This window comes from Vulpes vulpes, chromosome X (assembly GCF_048418805.1).
Source record: "Vulpes vulpes isolate BD-2025 chromosome X, VulVul3, whole genome shotgun sequence".
Lineage (NCBI taxonomy): Eukaryota > Metazoa > Chordata > Mammalia > Carnivora > Canidae > Vulpes > Vulpes vulpes.
In genome coordinates this window covers 30,852,897-30,876,602 of record NC_132796.1, presented here as the reverse complement: position 1 = coordinate 30,876,602, position 23,706 = coordinate 30,852,897, and the positions used below count along the sequence as shown (strand labels likewise).

At 37.7% G+C, this 23,706-nt stretch overlaps 1 protein-coding gene across 1 annotated transcript in view; it reads right to left on the bottom strand.

The window, feature by feature from the left end:
* CFAP47 (cilia and flagella associated protein 47) overlaps window positions 1–23,242 on the bottom strand; it is a 503,092-nt gene extending 479,850 nt beyond the window's left edge. Inside the window, exons 1-6 of the mRNA XM_072744557.1 lie at window positions 22,794–23,242; window positions 18,330–18,481; window positions 11,696–11,811; window positions 4,711–4,849; window positions 2,243–2,471; window positions 1,599–1,759 (exon numbers count right to left, since the gene is read on the bottom strand). Of these exons, the coding sequence (XP_072600658.1) occupies window positions 1,599–1,759; window positions 2,243–2,471; window positions 4,711–4,849; window positions 11,696–11,811; window positions 18,330–18,481; window positions 22,794–22,988 (992 nt within the window). The 5' untranslated portion in view covers window positions 22,989–23,242. The remainder of the gene's footprint in view (window positions 1–1,598; window positions 1,760–2,242; window positions 2,472–4,710; window positions 4,850–11,695; window positions 11,812–18,329; window positions 18,482–22,793) is intronic.
* Window positions 23,243–23,706: the final 464 nt, after the last annotated feature.

Sequence of the window (23,706 nt, the reverse complement as noted above, 5' to 3'; positions counted from 1 at the left end):
ACTCAATCCTTAAATCTATGCAAACAGATGAAAGTTCAGGAATAAAAATATAATTGTGATCCATTCTCTAAAATTACTGCCCAGATGTAGAGACTTGCCAAAAGAAGGCCACAAAACATAAAGATTCCGAAAACGAGCTCATGACAACATCTGCAAGCCAAAAGTAATTTAAATATACTAAATTGTCAAGGTCCAGCTTCAATGTCACTTTCTATGTAAAGGCTTTTCTTTCCAGGCCGAGTTCATGGCTAGCTAAGGGCTCTGTTCAATTCCTACAATAGTCCTTGTTACCTCTGGATGTAACTGCAAACCTCCATTCCATATCTGTCTCCTCCTGTGGACTAAGCACATATTGCTAGCCACATACTCCATATTCTTAGCAGAACAAGCAATTTGGAGAACAAGATTTGATAACAGTCAAATCTTACCAGAGGAGAAAAGGAGAGGAAAGAGGGGAAGAAAGACCAAAGCCAGAGATGAGTTACCTCTAGACCTGCATGTTGAATGTCTTTCTTTGCCTTACCTGAAGTTCAGCTTTTTTAGCAGTGGATACTCTAATACACACACACACACACACACACACACACACACACACACACACACACAAAGATAGATGTGAAATACTACATAGGAATGCAAGTAGCATGTTAAAAACATATTTAAGTACGACTTCCAGTCATAATCAGACCTATGAGTTTATGCTAGACTCTCAAATAAAGCTAACATGCTGCCATGAAAAAGAATATTTAGAATTTCAAAGAATCTGTGTTAAACAGAATCTTATACATTGGCCAAGGAAATTTCCTGCAGGAAAATATGATTCATGAGGCAATTACAAAATGTACAAATAGAACAATTACTTGATTTATTACCCTCCTTAAATTAAAATACAATTCAGTCTCCAACAATCGGTATCATCATCAAGTGACACCCAGTTGCCCCAGAGAGAAGTACCTTGAACACTGCCTCCTCGCAAAGGTAAACATCCAATTGGATCAATTGTTGCCGCCCCCACATGGCCACCTCTCCAGTAGAGCTGAAATTGCTACTATATATTTAAAACAGCATTTCCAAATATATTTTCAAACTAAATAACCAAACCAAGTACACAGAATTAGGAAAAATATACATTGGCAAAGGTCCTAAAAGTCTGTGTCAATTTCAGCAAGCAGAGGTGGTTGATCCCAGCAGCTGCTATAGGCTTCATATTCATGCTACTTAGCAAGTATTTTGCTGTGGCAAGAGCACTGCATCCTCTCTGGAGGCACCTAAACATACTGTATGCCACTGGCCATCACCTATTTCTGCCGGGACAACGGGGTCTTGCTGCACAGAGTCATCTGAGACCACAATCCAAAACAACACAGAACTTCCACTTCTACCAGGTCTAAAGAGATCTGTAATCTGACATGAAATATTTAGAACAAAATTTTTCAGTATTCGAAATAATGTTAACCATGTTGGAAACTTTAAGAGCCATAATAAGAAAAAGCTGATTGGTACCTTCTGACAAGTTTTACTATTAAAGTCAATTTGATGAATGTATGATTGATATGCTTTCAATGAATAAAAAACACAATAATTGAATTTTTGCTTACTTTGGGCTGAAACAAAATGTAATTGTAGTCTTTTGATAAGGCAGTAACCTCCCTTCATTAGGAACACAGGAGATAAAAGTGGTAATATCTATGTTCTTTGATTTTCTTAAGTAGGTGAGATTATTTAAAGCAACATCTGTTCTTTGGTGTATATTTGTGCCCTGTAATATAAAATGAGAAATAAAAAGAATATTATGGCAGAATGCAAATAAAATATTTTAAGAGGAGATCATAACATGATTGTTGAAATTTTAGTCCAGAAGATCGAGAATATGAATGTCTTTAAAGTAACATACATAAATTTGACCAAGGGACATCATAAAATTAAAGGAACTGTTGAAAAATTGATGAGAACAGAAATCCCCACAACTAGCTACTAATCCATAAGAAGCACTGGTCTGGTTTATTTCAGATACAGATCCCTATCAGTGTTAATTTAATTTACAGAATTTTTTGAGGTTGAAGACAAATGAAAGGGAATCAAATCCATCCGCATGTTAAAACATACTTAGAAAAAAATAAAAAAATAAATAAAATAAACATACTTAGAATAATTTAACAGCTTTTTTTGGTTATATGCAAGTTCAAAACAATCTGTTTCAAAACATAATACCTGATCTTCCCCTGTTGCATTATTTACTTACCAGTTCTTCTCCAACTGAGTCACTTTGCATTATGGCCACCCAATTTATAGGTTCTGGGCTGTTATTGTATAGAAGAGCATGTTCAATTTTTGAAGTTCCGAAGAAAACAGAACCAAAGTGTATGCATTCCAACTTTTTGTCATTACTCGTGTTTAACAATTCAATAATCTGCTCAACCACATGAGCTTTGACACTCAAGAGTATATCTGGACGACCTTGCAAACTCACTCTACAAGATAATAAATTATATATATTTTTAAATTAGAATTCTATATACTTAAGTTTTCTCCTAAATATTTGGATAAGCAGAAATTTTATAAAATCTCGTTATAATTAAAATTCAAAGGCCTGAGAGCAAATTCCTTTTTCATACATGCCAGAGAATGCCATGACCTTCGGACTATCTGAATCTGCACAGTGGAATGGCATATGTACAACCTAATTCATTGTCCCCAAGAAACAACAAAGTTGGAAAACAATCACATGAATTGACTTCAAAAAGGACTTATTGCTAGGTCCATCTCACCAATTATTTTGTAAACATTAGAATTGGATAGGATGATTTAGATGGTCGCCTGTAGTTCTAGAATTCTGAGATTCTTTTCTAACTCATCCCACTCCCCCAAGTCCAATAGCCAATCTCATCTCAATCCTAATAACCCTATTCCCTATGAAGTAAAATCTTAGCAAAATTCCACTTGTTTGTTGAAATGAAGGTCTCCCCATAAAGCTTCACTTCCTAGACTAATTTCAAATCCCTTTTGAAACTGCCCACATATGCACATGCCTCCCTCTGTGGCATAAATGCAATCCTTTTGACTCTCACCCCCATCAAATACCACAAATAACTCACCACTCCACAAAAATCACGTAAGTCCTTATCTTACACTACATCTGTGTCACAGTGGGCAAGTCTGGCACCATCTAAGCATATCTCTCCTCCTTTAGCTTTCTTGATGCCATACTTTGATGGTTTCCTTCTAACTTATTCAGACGTTACATTCTCGTTCTTCTAAGGCTTGGATATTTTATAAACTGCATGAATAATAATGTCTCTCTCCTACTCTTTTATACTCAGCCCTCCTTGTCAAAGTTATTTTCAACACTTCATGCTTCAATACAACTTATCCACTGACACTCCTCAAGCCAATACACCTCGACCAAATTCTTTTTCTGTGCCTCAAGATAAGTAAATCTAATAGGCTCCACAAGATTCTGCAAAGCAAATCAATTCCAGCAGTTTAAAACTGAACTCAAGATCCTCTCCCACAGACCTGTCCTTCTTCTTACCTTCCCTCTCTATAACCAGTCCCTACATCTAGTTAAATCTGCCTCCATAACATTTCTTCAATCAACACACTTCTCTCTATACTTCCCAATCTGTACCTTACCTGAAGCCTTCATCATTTCTTTTCTATTTTACTGTTACAGTTAGTAGTCAGGCTATCTCTCCACATATGTACTCCCTGATTTGTTGTGCCACTGTTATCAGCACGACCTTTCTAAATTGCAAACTAATCAAGACACTCCCATCTTAAAACCTTCCCGAGATTCCACAGACTTCACAATAAAACCTAAGCTTCTATCAGGGCTCATAACTGTTTCTCAAACATTTTTCTGGCTCTGACCTTCAGTAAGAAATGTATTTACATTGCAAACACACACACATGCACACACATGCATAGAGAAATACACAGGCACACATGCATGCACACATACACATTCATGAAACAAGTTTTGCAAAAATATTTGCACTTACTATGTGAGATACATTCTGATATTATCTATTTCACTATTTTGATGCTGGTGGTGATCTATTATAGTGAATGCACATTCCACTAATGGACTGAGACATACAACATTAAAAAAACACTGTCCTATGAAGTACTTTACTGGCCCCTGCGCCATTCTGGGTTTCTGGTCTCATCTCATGTCACTCCACACCTCCATCTCTTTGCCTCTACATTGCCTCAGCTCTCGCGGTGTGTAACATTGTCTATTTACCTCCAAGATTTCAAGTCTTCTATGTGCTCTGCCTGAAATTGTTCTTCTAACTTACCCTCACCAACACCCACCTCTCCTGTGCACATGTGCACACACACACACACACACACACACACATGCACTCAGCTCAAATCACACCACTGCTCTTTGCCTGGCTACTTCCTACTAACCAATAAATGTTTGAGTACACTATCACCTCCTTACTGGAGCCCTTTCCTGATCCACTCCCTCACCCCCACAAAATCCAAACTAGGAACTCCTGTTATGTGTACTTATAGGCCATCCTCTAGTTCTTCCCATTTTTGAGTCTCTGGTGCTTGGCAAATAGTAGAAACTCAGTGAATGAATTCTGACTAAAAGAACAAAGAAGCTAATATACATTCAAGACAATAAGCATATCTGAAAAGTAAAACTGGAACATATTAAGTACTACATTAGAATTAAGAACCATAGTATATACTTACATTGCCACTTCATTTACAATTCTGGGCTCATCAGCACAGAAATCCACTTTAACAATCATGGATGACTTGGGCTCCACAATACCATTACTCGGAAAAATGACAATGGGTAATTGGCCCTGGTATTCTGTTTTAAATGTACCTAAGGAGAACAAGAACAGATGGTTTACATCTGGATCCTTACAGTGTTATATTCACACTCTTAATAGGAGACAGAGTATATAGTCAATTGTGGACCAAGAATCACAGCTTTGATTATAAGTTTAGCCTCTGGGGTCACCCAACAAATGTGAACTGATTGTTAGGATTCAAGCTTCATTGATCATTAAAATATACTATCTGCTTACAATGTTCAGACATGTATGCTAAGAGCTTTGTATATGTTAGTCTATGTAATCCTCAGAGTGATTCTCTGAAATAGGTTCAATTATTACCTCCATTTTATAAATAAGGAAAAGAAGCTTACAATGGTTGAGTGATTTGTGGTAGATTACACAGTTGACTTCAATTCTTCACCCTTCTCTGCATCTTACCATTATGCTACTGTGGGCAAAGTATCTTTTCCTACTCCATGACTTCGGGCCTGAACATGTGATTTGCTTTGACCAATAGCATATGGGTAGAACTGAAAACATGCCAGCTCCAATCCCAGATGTTCTCTGGCACTACTATCATGTAAGGTGCTTGAATAACTGATGCCCCTTTGGCCTGTGGTTCAGAATGAGCACATGTAGAACACAGCCTCCGCCTGAGTCACAGACCTGCAGTGAGTAACAGAAAATCCTCAGCTGCCTAAATTTGAAGCAGAGATACCCAGCTGAGCCCAGCTTAGATCAGTCAAGTTCCAGCCAATCTGCATACAAATGAACAATCAAAATACAATTGCCTTCCTAAGACACAAAATTGTGGGGTGGTTTGTTACATAGCAATAGCTGACTGCCACAGTTAGAAACTAATAGAGCTAGGACTTTCACTTGGATGTTTCTGACCAAAGGGTTCACACTTATGGACATTGCCACTTTTTAAAAGATTTATTTATTTATTTATTTATTTATTTATTTAAGTAATCTCTACACCCAATGTAGGGCTAGAACTCAACCTCAAGATCAAGAGTCACCTGCTCTACCAACTGAGCCAGTCAGGAGCCCTGTCACTTACTGATAAATGAATTAATGCAGTTCACATAGGGAAAGGGCAAAAGGAATGGGTTTCTAGAATCAAATAGCATGGGGCATGTGGGTGCCACAGTCAGTTAAGTGTTTGACTCTTGATTTCAGCTCAGATCTTGAGATCGAGCCCCGCACTAGACTCCTCAGTCAGCATAAAGTCTGCCTAAAGACTATCTCCCCCTCTCCCTCTATCCCTTCCTCCATATTTGCTCTCTCTCTCTCTCTCTCTAGATCTCTAAATTAGTCTTTTTTTTAAAAATAGAATCAAATAGCATATGAGAAGGAGCCTGAGAAAATGTCTTATTCTGAAAGCAGAAATGATTCATAATTTATGGTCATGTTTAGTCACTGCATGAAATCCTTGAGCTCACACATTATGTTTTCTCATCTCCATGGTCCTAGCACCCTACACAGTGCCTAGCACCATGTGGTGCTCAAGATGTGTCCAACAAATGGAAGTAGCCAGTCACAAGTTTCCTTAATATCATTATGCAAAATAAACACAAATGAGCATCCTGCCAAGATAAACTTTGCAAATTCTAGCTCACCAATTCTAAATCACATTTGATGAAATTTTCCAAAATTACGAATTTTATTTTGGAAAATAAAATATTAGCATAATAAAAGTGTTGAAAGTATAAAAAGGCAAAAAACCTTTTTAAAGTACAGAGATGATCTGATGGAAAAGTCAAACAGTAACAAAATTCGTTCCTCTGAACATTTTAGGGAAGTACTAAGAACATATTTAAGAGTTTTTTTCCTTAAGAAAAAAAGTTTTTTTTCCTGTCATAAAACAAAAATTCAAATAAATGTTACTGACTCAGTTCTTCAGAAAAGGAAAATTATGTGAGTCGCAGTTAAGGCTGAGTCAGTGAGATAGTTCCTATATCATAATCATTTTGATATAATTTGACAAAAGAATTTAAGGGAATATTTCAAAAATTTATTTAGGAACAACCCTCAAACCAAAAGAACATAGTTCAATCTTCCAAATATATTAAAACAGTGGCTACACAAATATTACTGTGTCTTATACAACTTTATTGTCACTAGTAATAGTGAAATATTTGACTTTTATTTTTAAATCACTAACAACAGAAGCAAGGACATCATACTAAGGGAAGAGTGTCATTGAAGGAAGGATGTTACAGAAGGAATTTGTCATCAAATTTTCATTTCTTTTTAGATATGACACTGGCTGATGTTTGGAGAATGAACTAGGAGATAAGGGATTTCAGAGAAATAATTTCAGTTGGTATACTTACTAAGCAAAAGAAGATGATGGCCCGTTGTAGAAAAGTGGCAACAGGACAGAGGAAAGAGGATTACTGACATAATTAGGAATTTGAATAGACAGGATTTAATAACTGACTAAAGGGGTAGGAGGTGTAAAAAAGGAAGAGGTCAAGGATTTTGCCCAGTTTCTGACTTGCCCAAATACATGGTAGTGATGTTTAATGAAAAAGAGAAAAGGAAAAGTTTTGGGGAAAAGGTGAGGAGCTTAGTTTTAGACATGTGAAGTTTGAGAAACCTGAAGGAAATGAAGAGGATTGTATAGACCTCAGTGAAGAACAGGAATGGCAGTGATTACCTAGGGGGAATGTGCTGACTCAGGAAATGTGCATGTGTGTGTTTGTGTCCATGCACATCCATGCAGATTCTAAGAAATGCTCACATTTAAGCAACCCCTCAAAAAGGGATAACAATCCACAAAAGAGAATTGAAGAGGAGGAAGGTGGTAGAAACGAATAATTCTCACATCAATACTAAATATTTACTGAACACTTAATATGTATCAGAGAGTGTGCTAAGCATCTTATTAATCATCATTACCATTAGAGGAGGCAGGCACTATGTTTATCTCTACAATAGATGTTCGAGAAGTGTAAATTCCTTGCCTGGGGCTTCCCAGCCAGTAAATATAAGGATTTGAGTCCTGGAAGACCTCACTCTGGAACCTGAGCCACTATTTTATATAAGCCATTGAGGAGTCAAAGAAGTTGAACTTTTGGCTTTTTTTTTTTTTTCAAGACAACACCAGTGACCACCTGTGTCAAATGTTGCTCATTAAGTCATGTAAAATAAATGCTTAGTCTTGTTCACTAATGAGACTTAGGAGAGCACATGGTATGTGAGTCTACACATAGTTGTGGATGGGATGATGGGTCCTCTACACAAACCTCTATGTTTTTTTGTGTCTGAGTTGCTCTACTTTCCCTAGAGAAGCAGCTCAGGCATTGGGTGATGAAGTATATACATTGTTACCTTGTCTTTATTCTTCCAAAATTCTTTTAGAAACTATGAAGTATTCATGTAAAAGTATTTGTAGTATTTTATTTTTTCCTTTATATTTTTCCTTCCTTCCCCTATGTTCATCTGTTTTGTTTCTTAAATTCCATGCAGACCATAATGGACGCTGAACTTTAGGAAACAAACTGAGGTTCGCTCGAGGTGAGGTTGGGGTGAAGGGGTAATTGGGTGATGGGCATTAAGGAGGGCACTTGATGTACTGAGCACTGAGTGTTCTTTGCAACTGATGAATCACTAAACTCTACCTCTGAAACTAAAAACAAAAATAAAACAGAACAAAACAACAAAAAAAAAGCATTTGTAATACCAAGCCAAGGCAAATAGTCTGTAGTTTTATAGGCTGCTACTGAAAAATCAAGAGTCACAAACCCAAGGTCATGGTCATTTCCTATGTATGCTTTTTTTTTTTTTAAGTTTCCTTGGGTCTAAGCATTCTGAGGATATACCAGTCTTCATATGTCTCCAGACAACTGCTTTGGAGACTCTTCAGAATGTCCATATGGGATTAAACAGGTTACTTCTAAGTTCAATCAGCTTTCATTGAAAGCTTAATGCTTTTATTGTTATGTACTAAAATGACAAATCATTTTTTTTATTTTGTAATATCCTGGTCAAATTATTTTTAGAATTTTTTTTTATTCAACTAATGATTCTTTACTGAAACTCTGAGAGATCACTGAACCAAATCAATTACACAAAGGTTTATTGAATGTCTACTGTTGCCCAGGATTGTATTATGCAAGAAATGTATATTGAGATTCCATGACATCAGTTTCTAAGAAAACAAAAAATACACATTGAGAATAAGTAATGAGTGTTTCTCTGAGTAGTTAAGGAGGATCCCAAGCACCAGTCCCAGGACTTGGTCCAATTTAGCAAACTTCCTGGTTTATAGATGATGATAGGCTTTTCTAGACTGTGAAGTAGTGAGATATGCTGATGATCAGGCAAAGGGGGAAAGTAGGCATTAAGAGCAAGAGAAAGGACATATTATCTTGGACAAAATAACCCAAGAAAACCTAAAGGTTGATGAGTTCTAAGGTAGCTGTTCAAACACAGAAATGGTGTGTGAAGATCTCATGAGAGACTTTAAAGACTGTTCTACATTATAACGCTGTAGTAGAAAAAGTCGTCTCAGATATTCAAGGTTACCAAGGGAAAGAGGGAAATGATTGCAGTTCCAGGCATGCTAAAGTAATAATGCTTTTTCAGTGATGTTCTTTAAAAGATAAAAACTGAGAAACAATAAAATCATAAAACAGAACATGGAGTTCACCAGCTCAGAAAGTACTAAGAGTAGAGACTTATCTTAAAGACAAAACCACGTCTTCAGAATGAAAAGACAAGCACTACTTTGCACAGTAAGGAGTAAATTCAGGAAACATAGAGGGTGAGAAAACAAAATGTATTCGACAATATTTGGCTAAATCCATGGATAATTACTCCATAATGGGCTATTAAAATAAAAAATCATGAAGCTGTTACATAGATCAACTAACAACCCCTCTGTCACCACCAGAGAGAAAAACAAAGCTATACATACCATGAATCTGCTGAGTGTGGCTTTTTAATGTCCTCTTAAGTGTGCATATAAATTTATAAACATTTGATCTTTGACTCTAAAACTATAAAATATTTGTCACATAAAATCTTTTTAAAAAATTTTATTAAAATCATCTTTGGGTGCTAAATCTATTTTCTGCATAAGTGTTTTTCCTCATGAAAATACATTATTATTCTCATGAATATTTATATACTGTGCTTGTAGATAATAAGGACTTTATGACACCTTACAGACACTTGCTACTGTGAATATAAAACATAATATCAATTTTGCTTATGGTGGAAAAAATAATATTGTTCAGTTCAAAGAAGGAGAAACAAAGTCAACACTAAGAAAATATATTCCATTGATAATAATTTGGTTTACTTTGTAAGGTAATAATTAACATTTCTTGGTACTCAATTACAATTTACAAACTGTAGTATTTACTACAAATCCTGTGAACACACAAAATATTAATATAACACTAAAAGCCAGTGTGGTTACTTTTCCTAAAATGTATGGGTCTAGATCTGAGGCTTAATTTTATTTACTCTATTTTATTAAGTACAATAATACTGAGTATTCATTTAAAATTAAAATCACATATACTTGTTACTTACAGAGAGCTTTTATATGTAATAAAGCTGTACAGTTTGGTGACATTTTACAATAAGGAGAGGATATGATCAAAACTTTGAAGGGTTTAGAATGCACAACAGTTAAGAGAGATTTTTGGAAAATAAATAATAAAAATAAAATTCTCTCAATTACATACCACTGCTCTAAAAAACAGAGAGTCTAAAGGACCATACAGTCCATAATTACTAAACATGAGACATCCCATCCTTAACATTGGAGTCAGACCACAAACGAGTCTAATATTCTACAATTCCACAGGCATCAGAAATTTAATCATTTAAAAAACAAAGCATGGAAAGTTGAAATGAGCAACATTCAGGGAAGAACAATTATCAGTTTTATTTGTTTAACCTCAGGAAGAAATCAATACAGTGACAAACTGCCTTTGTCTTAATAATTCCCACTGCTCAATCAAACAGCCCCAAAGAATATCCCCACTTAGTGTAACAGGCTTAGAATGAAGACCAGTTTTATGTATCTGAGAAAGTCTCAGAAAAAAATGCCATCCCTATGTGGATCTAGTCCTCATGTCAGCTCAGCAGAAATGGAAGCCTTGCCAGCCCAGATGCTGACCATCCAATTAGGTCAATGAAGGTATAAGCAATTTTATTATATACTGTATATCATCAATGAAGAGTATGCATGAACACACACACATACAGACATACACACCTTTATGGAAACTCTTAGGTCACAGTAAAAATCTCTAGAAACAATCCAGTCTGGAAAAAAGCATTTACTCTTTCAACAAAAAGTTAGTAAGATCTTTCTAGAGACCATCGTGTAAATTCAAAGTTGAATATGATAGAGAAAAAGAACAAATATTTATTGAGTGCTGATGAGTCAAGTACCATATTACAACCATAAGTTCATACATAATTAAAAAGAGTTAATTTTATTAACCACAGTATATAAATGAGAAATATCAAGTTCAACATCCTAAAAGATAACTTGCCCCAGATCACACAGCTAGTAAGGCACTGTGCCCTGATTCTATCTCTGATGGCTCACTCTGAGAACTATGTCACTCCATAACACATATCCTGCCTTCTGTCTGCAGGGAAATCACCAGTCACCTGGGAGTCAGGCTATTAATCAGAATCATAAGGAGACAGATTCATCTTTCCTGCATTATTATCTATCAGTCTTTTACAGCCATTCTATTTAAGGGCCTTCAGTTTTGAGCTATTTCAAATGACAGACATCTTTTGGTGGGGAGTGAGGAATGAATCAGAGAGCCCATTAATTATACAAAGTATATATTTTAAATAATACCAACTTTCTTCCAAAAGTGGAAGTTAATTTATATAACAGAAAGATATACCTGGAACTCTGCCATGGTTAACGATATTAATCTCTTTACAATATACTTTACTATCAGCAACCAATGTGCCAAAATTAACTTCTGACTCGATTTCCAATTGACAGGATGGAATCAACCTAGAGGAAGAGAAAAGTGGACACTATAATTAACAATTATACCCTCATACTTAAATCCACAGGGGGACATACATAGACACCTTTATTAATTCCTTGTAAGACACTTATGTTTCCTTACACGTCTGTTGATGGCATATTTATCAGTAAAGAGAACTGTGAAATAGACATGAAAACAAGATAATGAGATGCATTTTAACAAAGAAATCAGACTTTATGCATCTAAGAACATGGTTACCCTCTTAAGTACTCACCTTGATAGGCTACCCACATATCTCAGTAGTTTTGTTGCTCCAAGCATTCTTGGAATCTCCACCTAAACCTATAATACACTCTTTAGGCCCTCCTCAAAAAGGATGGAATTGATCTTAACAAACAAAGCAGTTTGGATGATGCCAAATCTGATGAAATAAAAGAAGGCGCTATGCTATAAAATGCCATTTGGAGACTAAAGCAAGGTCTAAGCACAAAGAGATACAATTGATTTTTCACCTGTGTCTCTAACTTAAAGGGCTCACTGTAGCATATCTATACCATATATTTCATACACCTTTTAAAAATCCATTATAATCCTATATGCATGTCTCATAAGGATATATATATATTGTATATGGCTAATTCATAATTTATAAACATCATTAAATATATTATCCTGTTTGATACTAAAAGTTTTGTGAAAGGGTAGTAAATATTATTATGGCTATGTTACAGATGAAAAGCCAAAGACTTCAAAAGTCTCAATGACTTACCTGAGAAATTATTTAGATATAATATTGGTGACCTTAGCCATGAATCTATTCTGTTAGATTTGGAGTGCATTACCCTTACAAACCTAAGGATAACAGCACCAATAATTAATAGAGTAATAACTGATCTTTACTGAGTCCTTACATACCAGACACATGATTTAAGTAATTTACTCCACATAGGATACAACCTCCAAGATATAAATACAGACACACATACACACACAATATATAAATGAAAATACCTGAACAAAATATTTACAAATGCTGCTTTATGCACTGGGTCTTCCTTCTGGCATATATGTTTATATGTGAGTGCTTGTGTATTATAAAATATGTACAGACATTCCAGAGATCAGCCAGGACTGTCCTGCATATGCTGCTTCTTTAAGAGATACCATGTTCTTCTCATAAAGACATTGTAATTTTGTAATAGGAAAAGGAAAGATCAATGACCCTAGTGTACTTAATTGCATTAATAAAGAGTTTACAGGATCTAAAGGAGGAACTCATTACACAAACAATATATGAAGCTGAACATTTTTTCAAACTATTTCTCTAGTTGGATACAGAGAAGTGTCTTAAGAATAATTTTGGGGGGCTGCCCGGGTGGCTCAGCGGTTTAGTGCCGCCTTCAGCCCAGGGCCTGATCCTGGAGACTCGGGTTCGAGTCCCACGTCAGGCTCCCTGCCTGGAGCCTGCTTCTCCCTCTGCCCCTCTGCCTCTCTCTCTCTCTCTCTCTCTCTCTCTCTCTCTCATGAATAAATAAATAAAATCTTTAAAAAAAAAAGAACAATTTTTTTAAAGATTTTATTTAGTTATTTGAGACAGAGAGAGAGAGAGAGAGCAAGTGAGGGCACAAGCCCGGGAAGAGGCAGAAGGAGAGAGAAGCAGACTCCCCACAGAGCAGGGAGCCAGACGTGGGGCTCAGTCCTAGGACCCTGGGATCATAACCTGAGCGGAAGGCAGATGCTTAACCAACTGAGCCACCCAGGCACCCTTAAGAATATTTTCTTAAGAGTCTACTCACACACACACACACACGTATATACATATGTATACATATGTATACATATACACACACACAAACACACACACACTAGTCAGAGCTTATAATATGTAACAGTTATTCTGGCTTTCCTCTTGGTTTCTCTTCGATCTGATTTTAAAAAAGTATTTTCAATAACATTTTCTTCTTATGTTAACAGAGAATTTATGTTAAGAGACAGGAGAATAGTAGTTACTAGGGCCTGGGGGTGGGAAAATTGGTGAGATGTTGGTAAAAAAAATACAAACTAGAAGATGAATTGGTTTTGAGGATCCAATGCCCAGCTTTGTGGTTACAGTTAACAACACTGCATTATGTATTTGAAAGTTGCTAAGAGACGAGATCTTAAACGTTCTCACTACAAAATGAAATAAATATGTGATGTGGTGGAGGTGTTAGCTAACAACACACTAGTAATCACATTGCAACATATAAATGTATGAAATCAACAGTAGATACAGCTTAAACTTATACAATGTTATATATCAATTATATCTCAATTTTTAAAAAGGAAAAAAAATTAAGTATCAAACTTGGTAAGTTAAATTTATATTGCATGTCTGGATAGCTCAGTAGGTTAAGCATCTGCTTTCAGTTCAAGACATGATCCCAGGGTCCTGGGATAGAGTCCCACGTCAGGCTCCCTGCTCAGCAGCGAGTCTGCTTCTCCCTCTCCCTCTTCCTCTCCCCCTGGCTTGTGTTCCCCCTCTCTCTCTTACACTCTCAAATAAATAAATAAATCTTTATAAAATAAATAAAAAATAAATTTACATTAATATAATTCATAAGAATTTTTTTACAAAAAAGTATAGATTTATGATTACAGTAAATCTATTTATATACATATCTGTATACATACTGGCTACACATATTCATATGTACATATACAAATATACATATGCATATATTATATACAAATTTAAAACATAGTTTATTGGTGATCAGCAAAAATCTTTTAAGTATAAAAATGTAACACATTAGGATATGATACTATGGTAGAGATGCTATGGAAGTACAAAACTGAGGGGGAAAAATGAGGTAAATTTTTCAACTGTTAACAAATTATTATGGTATTTCCACTTTACTGGATATATTTGAAAAAAGCATATAATTATCTTATAGTAACATTTATTATGTACAAGCAATTACATCTTTGCAACTATTCAAGCTCATACCGAAAAGCTTTAGACATTTTTAAATATGCAAGAGGGATGTAGTTTTTAGGGATACATTCTAAAAAAGTGCTCAAAATCATTGATTACATCATCTCTGCTAAAGTACAGATAATACAAACTTCTGGTTTCCTTGTACAGAGTTGTACAGAACTATAAACTCTAGAAATGGTGCAAGAGGCAAGCAAAAAATGTTCATATCAGCCTTATTTATAATAGCCAGAAACTGGAATCAGCCTGACATTCTTCAACAGGTCAATGGTTCAACAAACTGTGGTATACACATACCATGGAATAATACTCAACAATAAAAAGAAGCAAACTATTGATATAAACAAAAACTTTGTTGAATCTCCAGGGAATTTTGCTGAGTGAAAAAAAAATCAATCTCAAAAGGCTATATAACATATTTCATGGGGCATTGGGTGGCTCAGTGGTTAAGCATCTGCCTTTGGCTCAGGTCATGATCCCACAGTCCTGTGGGATGGAGCCCCACATCGGACTCCCCGCAGGGAGCCTGCTTTTCCTTCTGCTTATGTCTCTGCCCCTCTCCCTGTGTCTCTCATGAATAAATAAATAACATCTTCTAAAAAAATAAATAACAATTTTGCATGACAAAATTTTAGAGATGGAAGACAGAACAGTGGTTTCCACAGTGTAGGGATAGGTGTGAAGCAGAATGGAGGTGGATGTGGTTATTAAAAAGTTAACAGGAGAGATCTTTATGGTATTGGAACAGCTGAATATCTTGACTATGGTGGTGGATACAAAACCCTACACACGTAATAGAATTGTACAGAACTTAAAAACTTAACACGCACAGATACACACACACATACACATCTTCCTTCAGCCCCTTCCATCATACTTTAAGAGAGTAGTGTTGTCTTTATTTTGCAAATGTGATAAGCAGCTGACCTCTGATAAGAGAGGGCATACATTATGGGGATAAGACAAAATTCCTGTTTTCAAAGGAAGAAGTATCTTCAACTCTTCTCTCTATATACAGTACAAAAACAAATCTAAGTGCAACTCATAGTTATATCAAGGTGCAGAATGAACCAAAAATGGCAGTAGTTAAAATAAATTATAAAAGGTAAATTAAGGCAGTGCCTGGATGGCTCAGTCAGTTAAGTGTCTGCCTTCGGCTCAGGTCATGTTCCCAGGGTCCTGGGATCAAGCCGCTTGTGGTCGCTCTTGCTATCTCTGTCACTATCTCTGTATCTCTCTCTAATAAAATCTTTTTTTTTTTTAAGTAAATTGAGTATGTGTAATAGGCTAATAGCTTATCCCTTTACTATCATGTGTCAGCTGTTTGATTTCTTTATAGAATGCAGTGCTGTGCTTAATCAGAACTTCTCAAAAACATGGAGAACCACATAACTGCAGGTCTAAATTTACTTTATAAAAATTTTTAAAATGCAAGGGAAATTATAAAAAGGCATGTCTAATAGCAATATTAATACTAATATTCCAATATTAATTCTGCTGGTGTTAGACAAATAGACACAAAAGAAGAATATCTATGGAATCACATTTTGCTAAGGAAAAGGTGGCTTTATATGTGTATGAAAATGAATAAAAAATACAATTTTTCACACTAGTCTTAACAGGTAATTTTATGATGAACAAAAGTACACTTTTTTCAACATAAAATGAAAATGGCAATTTCCTGGTCAAATAAATAATTTGTATCAAAGTTAATCTCCAAATCAGTTACAGTTGATCCTCGGACAACACAGGTTTGAACTCAGTGCACTTACATGCAGATTTTTTTATAATACAGTACTATAAATGCATTTTCTCTTCCTTATGATTTTCTTAAAATTTTCTTTTCTCTAGCTTATTTTATTATAAAATTACAGTATATAAGACATATAACATATACAATATGTCTTAACTGACTGTTATCAATAAGACTTCTAGTCAACAGTAGGCTATTAGTAGGGAGAGTCAAATGTTAATACACAGATTTTCAATTGCACGAGGGTTGGCAGCTCTAACTCCTACATTGTTCAAGGGTCAACTGTACTTACCTCTGTGTTATATTCATTATATCAGTCCACATTTTTCAACCAATCTCAAAAGAGTACAATTTAGATTTTTTTAAGTCAAACATCTGCATTATTTAAAATTTAGTGAAGTAATCATGGCAATAATTAAATTAAATTATGGATACAAGTTCACAATCCATTTAAGAATATAGTCATCATAAAAATAGAGAGTAGAATGGTGGTTACCAGAGCCTAGGGCGTGGGGAAATTGGGGAGATGTTGGGCAAGGATACAAATAGGGAACTAGTAGATAAATAAGTCCTGGAAAGCTAATGTGCAACATAATGATTATAGTCAACAACATCATATTATAAACTTCAATGTTACAAGGAGATTAGATCTTAATTGCTCCCACCACAAAAAAGAAATGGTGACTATGTAATGTGATAGGGGTATTAGCTCACCTTAGAGTGGTAATCATATTGCAATATATAAATATATCACACCAACATGCTAACTTAAACTTGTACAATGCTTTGTGTCAATTGCATTTCAATAAAACAAAGAAAAGTAAGATGAGAAGGAGCAGCCATTGAAAAAGTATAGTATCAAGGAAGTCAAGAGAATAAAGTGGCACAAGAAGGCAATAATGGTTAATAGTGTCAAATGCTGCTGAGAAATGGAGTAAGGTAAAGATAGGAATTACCAACAGATTGGCAACACGCAAGAGGTAATTCACTGGAAAGCTCAGGAAGACAACCTGTCTGGGGTTTTGAAGTGAGAGTAGAATGTGAGACTGTAAAGACAGTAATAGAGCTTTATTTAATAAGTTTTGCCATCAAAGGTACCAAAAAAACATGGTAGAAATAAAATAGGATGTGAGCCAAGGGGAAAAAACAGAATACATGCAATTATTGAATGTTTTTATTTAAAAATACCAGAAAGCTTGGGGTACCTGGGTGTCTCCATGTGTTGTTGGAATCTTGATTTAGGCTCAGGTCATGATCTCAGGGTCATGGTATTGAGCCCCGCAGGAAAGGCTCCATGCTCAGCAGGAAGTCTGCTGGATATTCTGTCCCTCTCTCTCCCTCTGCCCCTACCCTGCTTGCATGTGCCCTAGCTCTCTCTCTCTAAACTAAATAAGTAAATAGAGGTGCCTGGGTGGCTCAATTAGTTGAGTGGCTCTTGATTTTGGCTCAGGTTATATCAGAGTCATGGTATTGAGCCCAGTTGTGGGCTCAGCAGAGAGTCTGCTGGAGATTCTCTCTCTCCTTCTCCCTATGCCTTTCCCCACCCCCATGCTCGCTCACTCGCTCTCTCTCTGTAAAATAAATAAATCTTTAAATAAATTTTTTTTAAAAATTAAAAATACCAGAAAACCAGTCCTCCATTTGTTTTAAACACCATAGTTTCTTAAAAATTTGTCCTTTAAGTTTGGCTGTAAGGAAACTATGGATACAACAAGCCCTATTGTCCAGAGAAAATACAAAATATTACTTTGACCCTTATTTTCATTTGAAGAATGCTGAAAACGTCAGCATAAAATATGGAGAATACATACCCTATTAGAGGGATCTCTATTGTTTTATTTCCTATTGAAATAAGTAGCTGGTCAAAAGTGTCTTCATCTTTATCTGGATGGTATTCCACCATCGCTGTCATCTGAAGTCCAGAAGCAAGTGCTTTATCCAGATTGGTCAACATCAATTTGAACTTTAGTGGAAGGAAAAAAAAATCAAATGAAACATCTTAACTCCTAATACGGAAATAATGTGAGCAACAGCAGTTAGAAGTATACATTATTTCAAGAGTTAGGTCAATGAGTTAGGTCAAGAGTTAGGTCAATACATAGACAATATTCCTTCCCTAAAGGAAAAGACTTAATTATCATATATGAATGTGTCAGATTCTAGATCCTGCAGATATGCTTCTAACAGAACATGGACTGAGGGACACCTGGGTGGCTCAGCGGTTGAGTGTCTGCCTTTGGCTCAAGGCAAGATCCCAGTCCGGAGATCGAGTCCCGTATCGGGCTCCCTGCAAGAAGCCTGCTTCTCCCTCTGCCTATTTCTCTGCCTCTCTCTCTGTCTCATGAATAAATAAATAAAAACTCTTTAAAAAAAAAAGCAGTACATGGACTGAAACTGACAATGCAGTCAGGTGAGAATCATGTAAATGCTCATAGACTCCTTTCAAAGTCTGAGGTACTTAAATAGAGAAAAAAGGGAGAGCAATCTAAGAAAAATGTTGCTCAATCATCTATATATACATAACACACACATACTTACATATATACATATGTATGTATACACATATACATATAGCATTTTTAAAAGATTTTATTTATTTGAGAGAGAGAGCAGGACTAGGGGTAAAGGCAGAGGGGGAGGGAGAAGCAGACTCCCCGTTGAGCAGGGAGTCCCATGGGGAGTGCTCAGTCCTGCAACTCCAGGATCACGACCTGAGCTGAAGGCAGTTAACCAACTGAGCCTCCCAGACACCCCCATATAGCATTTTATATAGTTTTTGCATGGGGACTTAGAATCCATAATCTGGAGGAAATATAAAAAATGAATAGGGCACCTGGGTGGCTCAGTGGTTGAGCATATGCCTTTGGCTCAGGTCATGATCCCAGGGTCTTGCTTCTCTCTCTGCCTATGTCTCTGCCTCTCTCTGTGTCTCTAATGCATTAAAAACAAAAACAAAAACAAAAACTGAATAGAATAAGGAGGTTTTATTCCTTATTTTCTCCAACACTTTCATTTTTGTAAACCATTTGCTAGACTCCAGGAAAAATATGAAGGGAGAAAGAGAAGAACTACTATGTGTTGGGCTCTCAATAGGTCAAGCAATTTTTCTAAATTTTATTTACTTATTCATGAGAGACAGAGGCACAGGCAGAGAGAGAAGCAGGCTCCATGCAGGGAGCCTGACGTGGGACTCGATCCCCGATCTCCAGGATCAGGCCCTGGACTGAAGGCGGCACTAAACCGCTGAGTCACCAGGGCTGCCCAAGGTCAAGCATTCTCCATCTCTTATCTCACACCATATAGTTCTGCAGTCCTATAAGGCTGATGTTAAGGCTCCCAGAATATAGATGAGGAAACTGGGACTTGTAGAAGTTAATTAATGTCTAATGTCACTCTGACAGTGAGGATTCAAATCACACATCTATCTGACTCTAAAGTGCAAGCTCTTTCCCCACAACTAGAAAGAGTCCCTCTCCTGAATATATAATCTCCTTAAGGAAGTAGACTATATACCTCTAGAAAGTTAAATAATACAAGCCAAGGACTAATTAATTAAGTGTCTTATGGGTAAATGAGACATAAGTAATGGAAATCCATGAAAAAAACATGATTATTATGGGCCAGAAAGGAGTGTACTTGGCCTAGGTTTAGAGAATGGTTGTGAAAGATGAGAAAGTAAGGTGCTCCCTGTGGGGGCAAGAATATCTCAGATGCAAACAGTGAAAAGAATAAGCAAAATAGGGGCACTTGGCTGGCTCAGTAAGGCTCCCTGCTCAGTGGGGAGTCTGCTTCTCCCTCTCACTCTGCCCATTCCCCTGCTCATGCTTTCTCTCTCTCAAATAAATAGAATCTTAAAAAAAAAAAAAAAGAACAAGCAAAATAGTCTCCCAGCAGGCAACTAATAAGCTACCCTTGCTGGGCAAAGAGCTTCAATCAGTAACAAGGGAGGTCTGTTGAAATTAATTATTCAGAGCTTTTCAAAATGCCAGGCTGAGTCTAAGGAGTACTTTCCAGCAATGAAGGACATAGGGCAATGGAGTGATTTTGTTGAACAGTCTGAAAGCTTCATACTTCCAGCAAACTTCTGATACCTTAAAACCATCACAGTCCAACTCTCAAACCCCCTGCAATTACATAACAGCAAGAAGACAAGCGATCAATTATTCCCTGCATAAGCCTTGGAGTGTTAGAAGTACACAAATTGGGTGTGACTATCTTTAAAGAAGCTGTATCTTCAAGAAGAAAAACCAGGATGGGGAGCCTGGGTTGCTCGGCTCATTAACTGTCTGCCTTCAGCTTGGGTCATGATCCTGGGGTGCTGGGATGGAGCCCCATGTGGGGCTTCCTGCTCAGTGGGGAGTCTGCTTCTTTGCCCTCTGCCCCTCCCCTGCTCATGCTCACTCTAAAATAAAATCGTTTCAAATAAATAATTTTTAAAAATTAAAAAAAAAAAAAAAGGAAAACCAGGGCTTCAGCAGCATGTGCTCCTGGTCAAACTACAAGTTGCTGAGTCCTCTGAGCTTAACACAAAGGTGTATAAGGCACCATCCCTACCTAGAAGCTAATGGTAGGAGGCACCACTGAGGTAAAACTAACATTACTAGATGTCATGGGGACCCAAGTCCAAACTATAATAAATGTTTATTAATTCAACTGGTATCCAGTAAAGAAGAAATAATTTGGAGATAATATGATGAGATTTAGAGAGTAAAAGAGAACTCACTTAGACCCTCAAAGATGGGTGAGCTTTGGAAAAGGGTGATTCTTGCAGGAGGTGGGAATGAAAACATGGGTCAAAAGAAAAAGGAGTCTAGGGGCGCCTGGGGGGTTCACTCAGTTAAGCATCTGCCTTCGGTTCAGGTCATGATTGTGGGATCCTGAGACCCAACTCTGCAGTGTAGCTCCCTGATCAGCGTGGGGCTCCCTGCTCTGCGGGAAGCCAGCTTTTACCTCTCCTCCCTGCGTGTGCTTTCTCAAATAGATAATAATAAAAAAAAAAATCGTATCTCAATCTCACTCTTATTTTAGATCATGTGTATGAGTGAATGTTTACTATGATCACCTGTTATCAGGAGACTTGATATAGGAAAGGATAAGAATTTTTGACATGTAAGTGATAAATAAGTTGATTTTTTAGTGGAACATTCCTAATGATAAATAGTATTGAATGCAGCTGGACTTATAGGTACAGAAATAGAAAAGTATCTATGATCTTTTGGTTAAAATGACATATTTGTATACACATAGGAGAATGTATAGTAGTGATTAGAACAGCAAGAAAAAGGCCTTTCATGTTCTACTTTGTACACTTAAAAAAATTGACGTACCATTTACCTAATACACAAATCTCGAAGGTAAAGTTAGATGAATTTTTATATAAACACACCCATGTAGCCACCATTTGTGTCAAATCGTAGAATATTTCCACCACTCTAGAATGTTCCCTTAAGTACCTGGAATAATCACACCATGGGAGTGACCACTGTACTGATTTAAGATTTTATTTATTTGAGATAGAGAGGGAAAGAGCGTGGGGGGTGGGGGAAGGAGGGCAGAGGGGGCTCTATCCCAGGATCCTAACTTGAGCCGAAGGCAGAACCTTAACTGACTCGGCCACGCAGGCGCCCCAAGATGGAATTCTGTCCACTATGAAATCAGAAGATGGGGACAGCGTCTCAGAACATTAATTTTGCTGATGACCTGTACCGACACCCCCCTCCCCCAGTTTCTAAGTCCTCTGAGGGTAGGGCTGTCTACCCTCATTCATGTTATATTCCTCACACCTACTGCCTATTACATAGTAGGTGTTCAACAAATGTTAGACTACGAAATAATAAACCTTTCCACTCTCCTAGAGTATCTCAGGCGCTTCATGATTCAAAGGGGAGTGAATAGAGCATTTTGTGGATGTGACTCTGCAGTGTGTAAGCAAAAATTCTGCGCTGTTGGGACACAGACACGGGACCCCCTCTCCCCTCTTTCCAAACCCAGAAGGATGAACTTGGGAGGTTCCAGGTCGACTTTCCCTCACCCTGTCTCCCCAAACCACAACACTCACAAAACAAGGCAAAGCAAAACAAAACAAAAAGGCTAGCACACGTCAACACGGACACCTAAATCGCCGCTCGCTCCGGGGAAGGTCAATCCTGCCCCCACTCCCGCAGGAGCCGGACGGCCTCTCTCGGACAAAGCGGCGCCCCCCCCCCAAGGTGGGGAGGCGTTCTCGGAGCCCCCACTCTCCTGAGGTCCTGCTCCAGCACCCCCCAGTGTGTTACCTGTGGCTTGAGGGGCTCCTGAAACCGGATTTTCTGGTTGGAACGGCCGAGATTGTGCACGGTAAGTGGGAGGCGGTACACCCTCCCGGCCAGCGCGTCCAGGAACTTCACCTCCGAAGGGGTCACCCGCAGCTGCACCTCCTTCTTTAGAGCCTCCCCGTCCCGGGGGACCAGGGAGCCCCTCTCGGCCTCCATGGTGGCCCCCTGGGTGACCTGCAAACGGCAGCCGACTTGACCTACAGAGGGCCCGCGCGGACGCCGTCGCTAGGCAACCGACGGACGCCGCGCGCTCGCCCAGCTCCACCCCCCGGTGCCGCCTAAACTTTGTGAGTCGCTTTCGCGAATGGAGAACGCTGGCGTGGGGGAAAGAACGCAGGGATCGCAGCTGTCGCCAGGGAAGCTGCAAACGTTCTAGGACTGCCCAAATCCCAGAGCCATCTCACTTTCTCATGGCCTAACAGAATTGTAAGATGGCCCTGGGGGGTGGGCGTTTTCCTGGACCTCTCTCAAGACAAAGCTTAAAGAGCAGTGGAAGTGATGTGCCCACGGAGTCTCTTAAAGCGGCAAAATGTAACAGTAACGGAGGAATTCAATGGAAGCAGAGTCAGGCCCCCTGGGTGTCCTGCTCCTCGGCCTTTAGGCTCTCGTAACTAAAACTGTCGGAGCAATCCTCTGGGTCTTTTGTTAAAATGCAGATTTTGTTTCAGTAGATCTGGGGCAGGACCTAAGAATCTCTATTTGTAACAAGGTTCCAGGTGATTCGAACGCGGCAGGTCCAGGGAACACATACTGAGTACAGAAGCTTTACAAGTTTTGTTAACCACTCTAGGTTTGGGGGGATTTTTAAAAGATTTTATTTATTCATTCATGAGAGACACAGAGAGGCAGAGACATTGGCAGAGGGAGAAGCAGG